This window comes from Poeciliopsis prolifica, unplaced genomic scaffold (genome assembly GCF_027474105.1).
Source record: "Poeciliopsis prolifica strain line A6 unplaced genomic scaffold, Auburn_PproV2 SCAFFOLD019, whole genome shotgun sequence".
NCBI lineage: Eukaryota > Metazoa > Chordata > Actinopteri > Cyprinodontiformes > Poeciliidae > Poeciliopsis > Poeciliopsis prolifica.
In genome coordinates, this window is record NW_026562394.1 from 1,205,239 (window position 1) to 1,217,330 (window position 12,092).

General features: G+C 38.5%; 1 protein-coding gene across 1 annotated transcript; it reads left to right on the forward strand.

Moving 5' to 3' along the window:
• Positions 1-1,062: 1,062 nt before the first annotated feature.
• Positions 1,063-12,066, forward strand: trpc6a (transient receptor potential cation channel, subfamily C, member 6a). The gene is given in 14 exon segments (XM_055043972.1): positions 1,063-1,268; positions 1,906-2,237; positions 2,740-2,872; positions 3,157-3,457; positions 4,135-4,320; positions 5,506-5,670; positions 5,738-5,981; positions 6,064-6,285; positions 7,359-7,623; positions 8,323-8,518; positions 10,046-10,246; positions 10,838-10,894; positions 11,014-11,089; positions 11,334-12,066. Coding segments are annotated over 14 exon segments (2,715 nt in total). The 3' UTR covers positions 11,465-12,066.
• The last annotated feature ends 26 nt before the right edge of the window (positions 12,067-12,092 follow it).

Here is a 12,092-nt window from a genome sequence, read left to right on the forward strand (position 1 = left end):
ATGCAGAATCATTTAATTTACTTTCTGTTTGTGTGTGTTCGCATGATAAAGGTTTTATTAATGCAGCTGATAACACTGTGGGAACCCTGGCTCGTTGTGTGGTCTGGTATGTGCATATATTGGCAGCGCTCATCAATACACAGCACACACAGATAAAGAATGAGGCTCATCCAGGTGCTTTGCACTCTGTGTTCCCCCCAATCAGACTGTGTATGTTTGGACTGACAGTGTTTACATCCAGATCTCGGGTCTGTTCTGCTCTGTGGAGGAAGTCTCAACAAAAACTCTTACTGGTGACATTCGTCAGTGTTTAGACCTTTTCCTTGAAACCGTCTAACGCTCTCCTAGCATGAAATGTCCAAAGTGACTAATCTTCAGCAATCAGCGCCTTAAAAGGCAGTTTTCTCTCTGACTATCAGACATCAGAGACTCGGTTTTATCAGATTATTTTCAGTTTTATTTTTTTTTTAATGCGTCGCCACTTTTAACGAGAACGAGCTCCAGTCAAGAGATGAGGCAATGATTTTCTAAAATAGAGAAAAGCTAGAAAACAGCATGCACAAATTTAATTTACATGTCTCAGGAATATATGTTTATGTGTGTGTGTTTGTTTTCCCACACTTGACAGGGATCAGCGGAAAGTAGGAGCAGACAGGAAGCAAAGTCTACTGGGAATTTAAACCCAAAGGAATCTCATCTGCAGTTCATCAGCCATCAGTCACTCCTGCATGCATGCACTCGAACACGCACACAAAAAAGTATTTTATGTATAAAAACTTAAGAGGAAGGAATATTCATCTTTTTTTATTCTGAAACTTAACTTTATTAATCCTTCCACAGGTAAGGCAAAGTCAAAGGTCAAGCTAAGAGAGAGAAGAGAGAGAGGAGCTGAAATTAAAGAAAACAAGTTGATCAGAAATTGACCCTCCAGGATCCTTCCATGCCTGTGAGGTCCAACGTGTCATGTAAATAAAAGTATAGTGGGACCCAGAAGGATGCATTCTTTCTCAAGGATGGAGAATAAACAGAGGGGGAGGGCGGCAGAGTGAGCGAGGCAGGAACATGCCACAGGCACTTGACTACTTGTTCACATGAAGCGGGAGCCTCTGCTGCTGGTCATCCTCCAGGATGAACCACAGACCACCGCCAGCCGACCGCATCCACCGGGCTGCCGGTGACACGGACAGATCCAGAGTGAGGAGCCGAGACAACCTGCTCCAATACGATGACTTTGGAGAGGAATACTGCTGTGCTGGGCAATGCCTTGGGTAAGGCTCTGACTTACATCCACTTCTCAGATAAACAAACAATAAACTTCTGTATGGAAGGGTGAGGTCTGGACTGACTGGAACCGTTTAAGTTTTTTGTTGTTAGAGAGATCGAGTTGTAGATTTTCTGCTGTGTTTTTTTTGGGATAGTTGTGTTACAAATAAAATACTGTGATAGATTAATAGGTTCACGGTTGACTCTCGATGGCTGTAAAATAAATTTAAGTCACCGCCTCACTTCCACCACCGTACGTCACTATTTTTATGAGGTATTTGTGTTGACATGCCTTCAGCTTGTCTGGATGTGGTTTTCTAACCCTCTAAAAGTCATTGCTGATATTTTCCAACCCTGATGTTGTGCGAACATACACCTGTGTGCACTAGATGATAAACTCCTGCTTTTGTTGTTAGAGTCTCACTGACTGACAATAATCTATTGAACAGTTAATATATTTTTTAAGCTTTTTACTCCCAGTTTTTCCACTTTGGCTTCATCTTTGTTGAATACACCATGACAGTGTGGGATTTGATTGGTCTGTCTCTTTCAGAGTTAGATCGAAGTAGCATTAAAACTTGGTAGAGACCAGATCCATTTTATTACGTCCTGACATGAACCGTATGTCTCCCTGATTCCCAGCAGGCACAGCAGCGCTGACAGGTCGCTCACAGCTCGCCTCAGCGCTGCTAAACGCCGCCAGGCTATGCGCGGTCCTGCCTACATGTTCTCAGCTCCTTCCTTCAGCCTGTCAGAGGTCGACCAGCGTTTCCTGGAGGCAGCTGAGTACGGCAACATCCCAGAGGTGCGCCGGATGCTGCTCCATATCCCCAACCTGAACGTCAATGCGGTGGACTACATGGGACAGAATGCGCTGCAGCTTGCTGTGGCCAACGAACATCTGGAGGTGACAGAGCTGCTGCTGGGGAGGGCGGATCTGGCCAGAGTGGGAGATGCTCTCCTGTTAGCCATCAGTAAGAAATTTGCACTTGTGCATGCATAGACAAAAATTTGCTTGGAAACTCAATGGAGGAGTTTAGCAGTGCCTCTTCTACTACTTTTAAGGTCCTTAAAGTTAATTGTTAGGATTTTGGATTTTTGAGTTTTTTTTTTTTTTGGTTTTGTTAGTTTCTATTTTCCCTTCAGTTCCTTCTTAGTGATTCTAGTTATTTTTATTTATTGTCTTTCTTACTCTAGTTTACTTGTTCCTTTGTCTAGTTATTTTGTTAGATTTACTTCCTGGTTGCCAGTGTTCTGTACCTCTTATTCACTGGCTCCTTCTGTTTCACTTCATGTTTCCTTGCTGTTATTTCCCATGGATTTCTGTTTTTGTTCTGCTCTGGCTCCCTAGCAAAAGGTGAACCACATATGCAGATACTTTTTTTAAACTTTCAAATTTGCATTTTACTTGCATATAAACTAAATTTTACTTTTGTTTCACAATGTTTTAACAGCTTTTTTCTACGTTTACTCTAGGTAAAGGTTATGTCCGTATCACAGAGGCTCTGCTCAGTCACCCCTCGTTTAGAGACGATCACCGTCTGACCGCAAGTCCGGCTCAAGTAGACATGTTGGATGACTTCTATGCCTATGACGAAGATGGGACAAGGTACGACTGGTAAAGAAGCACCATAATGAGGTCAACCACTGAAAAAAGCAAAACCTAATAAAATTTGTGAAGGGGCAATAAGACAATAAGACTACCTCAATTTGAATTATTCATTTAATCAGACATTAAACTGGTCTGAAAACAAAATATGTCCACCGTTTTTGAGTCTGAAGATAAATACAACTGTCTTAAGTTATTTATATAAATTTTTACTAAGGTGCCCTAGTTAAGGCCAACTTCTTGGTCGACTGAAAACATTGTTGCTGCCATGCTTATCCTCATAGGTTTTCTCATGATGTGACTCCAGTGATACTTGCAGCCCACTGCCAGGAATATGAGATAGTTCACACGCTCCTGAGCAAAGGCGCCCGTATCGACCCTCCTCACGACTACTTCTGTGGCTGCGACTCGTGTAATTATCAGCAGCAGTACGATTCCTTCAGCCACTCCCGTTCCAGGATCAATGCCTACAGAGGCCTGGCCAGTCCTGCATACCTCTCCCTGTCCAATGAGGACCCGGTGCTGGCGGCCTTGGAGCTCAGCAATGAGCTGGCCATGCTGGCTGACATCGAGAAGGAGTTTAAGGTCAGTGGAAAACATCCTGTCAGTGCAACTGACAGGATGCACTGACAAGTCAGAGTTGCATTAATGGCATCGGTTCTGTTTGAAATTGTTCTTGCTGTTTGCTCTCTAAATTTTCTAAAGTCCTGTATGTGATTTTTTTTTTAAAATTGTTATTATTTTGAACTAACAGATCTCCATCCTTTTCAGTACTTGAATTTACTTAAGGACATACAGCAGGAACAGAAAGAAAGCAGTACAGCTTAAGATTATTTACACTTATAAAAAGTATTTGATAAAGATTACAATTTGTTACTTTAAAAATTACAGGTTTATATGAAAAGGAATAGAAGTTTTGCTCCTAACTGTTTGATCATAACGGGAATCCGTTTATGTAGGTTAATAATGAAGATATTAAAGGTGGAGTCCCACAAGGCTTAATGTTGGGACCTAAAAGTTTTAATGTAAATATTAGTGATACTGAAGTATAGTTTCTTTTGTTTCTTTTTTAACCAACAAGAAAGAACAATAGATGCTGCAATAGTAAAACTCTATTTTGTTGTTGAATGTTGTTGAATTTATGTAAATTCAGTAGTAACTGAATTTACATAAAATACATAACCTGAATCTTGGGGTCTGAGGTAAAACTAAGAATGCTTTGCATTTTTGGGATCCAATTTTGTTTTGGACTTTTTCTGCAGAATGACTACAGTCGCCTGTCAAACCAGTGTAAGGATTATGTGGTGGGCCTTCTGGATCTCTGTCGCAGCACAGAGGAAGTGGAAGCCATCTTGAATGGAGAAACAGTTTCTGACGACAGTTTCGATATGCCAGGTCGTCCCTCCCTCACACGCCTCAAATTAGCCATCAAATACGAACTCAAAAAGGTAACCAGGCATTCAAACAAACAATAGAGTTCATTTCTTTCAGTGGTGTTGTCAAATCTGTGAGGAGAATTTACAAAGCGGTGCGAAATGTTTGATTTTTAACAAATGTTTCGCTCCCATGATTTGGTGGATTGCGCAAAAATAGCAACAATGCTCTTTTAGCATGGATGATGTGAAGCACCGATAGGTTTGGTAGTTTCACTCATCTGCAGCTTGAAATGTGATTTCTGAAAATCATTTCATATTTTGAATGATTAGTGGAAACCATCCCATTCTGGATTTGTCCATTTTAAAGAAAAGAACTGAGTCTTTCTTTTAAAAGCAGTACTTTAACATTTGTGAATTCAGAATAAAATATTCAATTCCTTATTCTATTTTTGTTTTTTATGCACAGATAAAACACCTCCTTCATTCTCTCGAGAAGAGAATCATTTGGATTCAAGCAAACAGAACATAAAAGACAACATTGACAAAAAAAAGTTAATCATATTTCATTTCAAATCTGTCCATATAATTCTAGATTATGTGCTGTTTTCTCTCCATGACATTTATTTGAGTTCAGCATCAATGTGAAGACCCCTGGTTTTATCTTTGTCCAGGAGGTGACCTTTAAATCCTATTTTAAGCAGATTTCCAGGACATCACCGTCTGTGTGGTGTTGCCAAAAATAGAAATATTCCAGCCCAGCGAGAAATAGACAAAATAGTCCATGCATTTGTTACTTTATGGCTGAACTAATGTAACTTTGCAGGAACGGGAAGTCTCCCAAAAATGAAAAAATTCAGAACTGGAGTTTTTCTCTTTAGTTTTATCTCCTTTTTCTTGGCTCTCTGTTAAAACAAACAAAATAAATTGTCTTTAAACATCTAAGACTGAAATTTTCATAAATTCCTGTTATATGATCCTCATAAATTGACTGCTGTGCAACATACTGTATTTTCCAGAATATAAGGCACATTGTTTGCACAATTTGGCGTCTAGAAGATTCTGTAGTTTTCACTGTTTGTGACTAAATTGCTTTGGAAAGAACTGGATTGATTCTGAATTAGATCCTGTCTAACGTTAAATGAACAGGATTTGTTTGTCTCATAAAATGATTTAACATCAGATTTATTGTGAATTAGTTGTATATAAACTGAATTTAGCTGTCTGATGATGTTTTAACCCAGCTCTGTTTTCCTCCAGTTCGTTGCTCATCCAAACTGCCAGCAGCAGCTGCTGAGTATTTGGTACGAGAACCTGCCCGGCCTGAGACAACAAACCACTGCTGTGAAGCTGCTGGTGGTGTTGGCTGTGGCTATAGGACTCCCTGGACTGGCTGTGGCTTACTGGGTCACTCCGTGCGGCAGAGTATGCAACAGGCTTAGATTTTACCCACTAGCCGCCGGATCTCTCATGCTCTTCACTCTGTTCTCAGGTGGGAAAAGTTATGCGCAGCCCCTTCATGAAGTTTGTCGCCCACGCTTCGTCCTTCACCATCTTCCTGGGCTTGCTCATCCTGAATGCAGCGGACCGCTTTGCAGGCACCACGCTGTTGCCAAACATGACCCACCATCAGCAGCCTGGAAGTTCACAACTCAAGCTGGACCCTCTGCTGCTTCACCGCAAGACCACCACCCCCTTCACCTGGATGGAGATCCTAATCATTTCATGGGTCATGGGTGAGTGGAAGATGACAATACATGGAACCAACTAAAGCAAATGTTAAAACAAGGATGTGACCTTTGACCTGTGCTGCTTTAGGCATGATTTGGGCTGAAGTGAAGGAGATCTGGAGTCAGGGACCTGGAGAGTACCTGGTGGAACCGTGGAACTTCCTGGACTTTGGGATGCTGGCCATTTTTCTGGCCTCGTTCAGCTGCCGCTTCTCTGCAATGAAGCAAGCTGACTTGGCTCAGGCCTATGTGTACAAAAACTGCAAAACTCTGGTCCAACTTCCCCCAGAGATACACTACTTCACTCTGGGTAAGCACACACACACACATGCACACACTCACACATCTAGTATCACCAGTTAAAAGTTAGGGCATTTCTTGATAACTTCAGGGAACCAGTTAGAAGCTGCAAAAGATTTAAGATGGAAAGTGTAATCATATGTTAGAATGGCCAAGTCAAAGTCAGGACCTAAATCCAGTTGAGAAGAAATGAAAGCCTGGACCATTTTTCAGAGAGGAATGAATTAAACGTCTCTGGAGTTTCACAGACCAAAATAGTTGCAATTACAATTTTATTGAACAAAAAAACTGACTCAACAGGGTTTCTACAGGTTTCACCAATTCAAATTTGAGACCTTTTTAAAACCATTATGAGTAGAATTTAAGACCTTTATGTACAATGTACAAAAGAAAATAGCAAGTAAATAAATTTGGGTTGGCAACTGAAGTGATACAATGAATTTGCACTTACCCATAATGTCAGATAGCTAAACCCTTTCTGGCTAGCTTGCCAGCAAGAGTATATTAGCAGCTAGTTATTAGCAGCCAGCTGTGCCTTGAGTCACAGAACGCAGTGAACCCAGACTCAAAGTTTTTTGTAACAATAAAGTCCTGCAAGAAAAAAGTCAGCTACATAGAGTATATGAGATAAAATAGTCCAGCCAAGACAAAATTTAAAACCTAAAATTAATGTGCTTAAGGCTGGATTGTAGTTTTGATGAATTTAAGACATTTCAAACATACTCAGGTGGGCTAAAAAGTAAAGACAAACCACAGTTTTCAGAAAATGTTAATCATCTTAATTTTCTTTTCCAGCCATGATTGTGCAAAACTTTGTGTTGGTCCATCACGTAAAATCTTAATTCAAACCATTAAAGTTTATTCATTGTAACATGAAGTAGAGCTGCTGCTCCTCTACATCAAAAGAAGTTACAGTAGTTATGGCTTTCAAAGTCCTTCTGCTTTTGTCATTCAAACTAAAACTAATTCTAATTATGGCTGCTGTCACAACAGTGTGGTCACATTTCCACTTTAAGACAAATCATGTTTTCATTGGCAGCAGATATCCTAATGCTTCCCAGCTGATCTTTGCCGGTTTTGCAGCTCGTATCCACTGGACGCCGTCAGATCCTCAGCTCGTGTCGGAGGGTCTTTATGCCATCGCAGTTGTGCTGAGCTTCTCTCGAATTGCTTACATCCTGCCAGCCAACGAGAGCTTTGGGCCGCTCCAGATCTCTTTAGGAAGAACCGTCAAAGACATCTTCAAGTTCATGGTCATCTTCCTGCTGGTCTTTCTGGCGTTCATGATTGGCATGTTCAACCTGTATTCTTACTACCTGGGAGCGAAGCAGAATGACGCCTTCACCACGTGAGACATTCATGCACACATGATTATCCTACTTGTGAATCACTTCATACTGTAAGTGATGCTTTTATTAAAGAACAATGCTAATTATTTCTGAATTAAATTGGTTAATGTTTTGTGAAAAAAAAGAAAAACAAAGATTAAACTATATTGCCCTCATTAGTTTCTTGATCAGAGTGTTGCAGTGATCTGTTGTTTTTTAACAAATCTGATTTGGCCAGACGCTATTTTTCTAAAATACGGTACACCTGTTTTTATCAGGTTTTTGAGTTTAAGTTTGACTTTGTGTTTGCCTTTATTGAACACAGTGTAATTAAAGAATAAAAAAAGTTATATGAAAACAAAATACATTTAAAACAAAAGCAAACAAGAGAAAAACAGTAGTAAAGAATATGTAAGCAAGCATTACTGTTAACAAGTTAAAAAAATATTTCTAAATGAATATACCAAAATGCAGTAATAATTGACAATAAATACAACAACCTTGATAATAACAGAAGAAAATCACAGAGAATGTTAGACTTGCCTTCTCAATCTCATTCTTATAGGAATTATTGCTTTTCTTCTACCTTTTCCAGAGGGTTACTCTCTATTTAGATATTAGAGAGGATATTGGAAACAGGCTTCCAGCCGTCGGATTGCTTTGTTTGTGTTTAATAGTTTGCTTAAATTAAAAACGTTCCCTTCTGTATGTTCATGTAGCCTGGAGGAGAGCTTCAAGACGTTGTTCTGGGCTATATTTGGACTCTCTGAGGTCAAGTCTGTAGTCATCAACAATGGACACAAGTTCATTGAGAACATTGGCTACGTACTGTATGGGGTTTACAACGTTACCATGGTCATAGTGCTGCTCAACATGCTCATCGCCATGATTAACAGCTCCTTCCAGGAGATAGAGGTACGTCACTGAAGTATATTGCATTACCATGTGGTCCAGGTATAAGCATATAAATATGAAGTTGTGTGTTGGAAATATTTGCACTCCTTTGTAGAATAAGCTTTTTTTGTGTTCATAAAAATGGATTTAGATGCTTTACTGCACACAACTCTATCTGAACATAAATATTTAACAGATAAAACACATGTATTCAGTCTCAGACTGCCTGAAATAAAAATGAGCACAAACAACTGACTTCAAAAGTCACTTTATTGGTAGAGAATCTCAGTATAAATCAAATTGTTCTGTTAAAGCTTTTGAGGTTTATAGCATTATGAAGACCAAGACATGTTAAACTCAAAGTTGTGAAGACATTTAATGCATAAATTAAATTAAGGCAAGAAGAAGAAAACAATTCTTGAAAGGATGCAGTGAGAAGTTTTGTTGGAAGTCCGAAATCCAGCAAGTTTGTGGACGATGAAAACAAAATGGAAACTTTTTGACGAACAGACAAAATTATTTATATGGCAAAAACCAAACTGAACGCAAGGTAGTGGCAGTGTAATGCTGTGTAGGTATTGTGATTAATGGATCTCAGCATGTTGATGTGTTAGAATGGCCCAGTCAAAGTCCAGATGTTTCTGTCTCTGGATGTGCAACAGTGGTCGAGCCAAACTGAAAAAACTCGCAGTTTTAACTCACCACTTTTTTCTTAGTTTTATGTGTAAAAATAATTTATCTTCCATAATTAAATGGAAGATATTTAATTTATCTTCCATTTCATAAACAAGAACTACTTTGTGTTATATTATGAAATTTCAATAAAATATGTTAAACTATGTCAGAATTTGAAACAAATGCTCCAGCTGTTTGAACATACTTGCAAGGCGATGTAAAAAAACAAAAACAAAAAAGAGAGGCATGTTTCTGCAGTCTGGCCGTCCAGAAGCACCATGTCCAGATATAGTTGGGGTTGTTTGTCCAGATGATCTCGTAAATTTCTTTTGTTATCTTTGGACAAACAAACCAGAAGTTTCCAACCTGTAAGGGATGCCAATGTGTGTTTTTCCCCCCAACACAACCAAGACAATCAATCTGACTGCTATCAGTGTTTTAATCTGGCTTTCAATAAATTGCAATGGCTGTTTATTTTTTTTGTAGTGCATCCCTAGATCTAAAGTGTGATGTAGCCCATCTCTCTTTTCTCCCTGAACCAGACCTTTCCACTGTTTTGCAGGTCTAAATATGTATGTAAAATGTTCACAATGACACCAAATTACTTAATACAACAGATTTTTTTATTTCTGTCTTTGTTACATGTCATTTAATTATGCCATCTTTATTTCTAGGTAGACCATCACTGATTAATTTTCTAAATCTGATTTTGAATCAATTTATTCCCAAAAGATATTTAATTTTCTACTTTAACCCTCTCCAGGCAGGTGTTGCAGATTTGCAACAACTTAAACAGTCTTTTCAAGTAATTTGAGCCTGAGAGGGTTGACCCTGTTTTTTTGCTTTTTCATTTTCCATTTTGTTCCTCTGCAGGACGATGCTGATGTCGAGTGGAAGTTTGCTCGGGCAAAACTTTGGTTTTCTTATTTTGAAGAGGGAAGGACACTTCCTGTCCCATTCAATCTGGTCCCCAGTCCAAAGTCTGTGCTCGGACTGGCCACTGCCATAAAGTCCTTGCTCTTAAATGTGTCTCACAGACACAGGGAGAAGAAAACTGAGACACAACTTAATCAGGTATACAAATTCAACATATAATGACTTACAACATATGATAAAGTTTTTATGTTTCTTAAAATTTCTCAGATTTGGTCTTACAGATGTTTTTAACTCTTCCAGAAAGCACAGATTTGCAGAGTGAACAACTAACAATTTTCCTATCTATAGATTCTCTCAGCTATTTTGACTGAGACTGAAATGAATATCTTATCTGCATCCTCCATGAGCCGGTTTATCATTTTTATACCTGAACCTCAAGTAGCTTGGAGTGTTCATTGATCTCCATTATGCAGTTTATTCAGTGATGTACTTTTTTTTTTCATAAAACATTTTGAAACCCATATATAATTTCCAGCTTCTTTGCAGCTACATTTAATTATTACAGCTAATTAATAAAAAATAAAACAATAAATCTAAATGAACTACATTAAAGTTGTGGTTGTAAACAAATGCAGCGGCTGAAAAGTGAATGAAATTATCTTTAGCGCCCTCTAGTGGTATTAAGCATTCATTGAGGATCAAACTCACCTGAGAGCAAAGTTAAATTAATTACTGTCTTTTTAGTTTAATTAAATCAAATTACATAACATATATGAGTTTTTTCTGCAGCTTGGGGAGAGCAAAAATCCAGCATATGGCGGTTCAAATGGTTCAACAAGATATGAGGTGAGTGTTGAAGTAGTTTAGTGTTTTATTATATATTGTATAAAATTAACCTCTATAAATTTACAATGGATTTTCTTAAATAATGCTATATTCCCCATCTTTTCCTTCACTGACTGCAGAAGATCATGAAGCGACTAATCAAGCGTTATATAATCAAAGCTCAAGCAGACAGAGAGAGCGACGAGATCACAGAAGGTAATATAAACTGAGCTCTGTGTGTTTATTATAACTTTGTGACAATAAATACTTGGTCTGTGGTATTTATTTTTCTATTAAAAACATGAGGCATACATTTTTTAGAGTGATCATTGCAAAACTGCCAAGCCATAAGTGTCTGCAATTATCCATTCCTGATTAAATTTTCCATCTTATGTATCTTACCTAAGATGGTATAGATGGTATCTATACCAGAAACTTTATTGCATCTGTTCTGGTCCAGGTGAGCTGAAAGAGATCAAACAGGACATCTCGAGCCTGCGATATGAGCTGCTGGAGGAGAAATCCCAGAACATGGAGACGCTTGACGGACTGTTGAGGAGGCTGGGAGAGTTCAGCACGCCATCATCTTAGTGCTCAACCTCTAGCTAAATGCTCACAGCTTGCTAAGTGCCTTTGAAATGTCACTAAATGCCCCTGCATTTGGGTAGCGGCATTACCAGGTTACACAGTAGAGTGATGTGAATACAAAGATGTAAATTCATTATGATTGGTAATATTCCAGAACTTTTAATTTTTACACAAATAAATGTGCAAATGAGAGTAAAAATCTTCTAAGTTTTCCCTAAAAATGTTAAACATGTGGTTCTGTCTTGAGGTTTGGTGGGAAAATGATTCTTAAAAGCTCAGGAACTGAGCTACAGGTGAGCTCTCATCAGTTTCTGCAGCACTTTTAAAATGACAGGTTTTTTGTGAGACAAAAACAATAGATTGTGATAAATCAACTAATTTTGTTCCTCCTTTTAGATGAAAGAAAATCCAGGAATGTCATATGCTTTCATACTCTTAAACTAAAGCTGTTTTTTCAATTTCAGGGTTCAGTCTTTTACGTTTCATGTGTTCATCACAAAATCCTGGTATTTTCAGAGCTGTGTATACTTTTGAGAGCAACTTTCTTCTGTTCAGTTTTTTAAATGTTTTCCTTGAATGTGTCATAGTTTGTGTTTGTTATAATTCTTGAACATAAATATACCATATATCA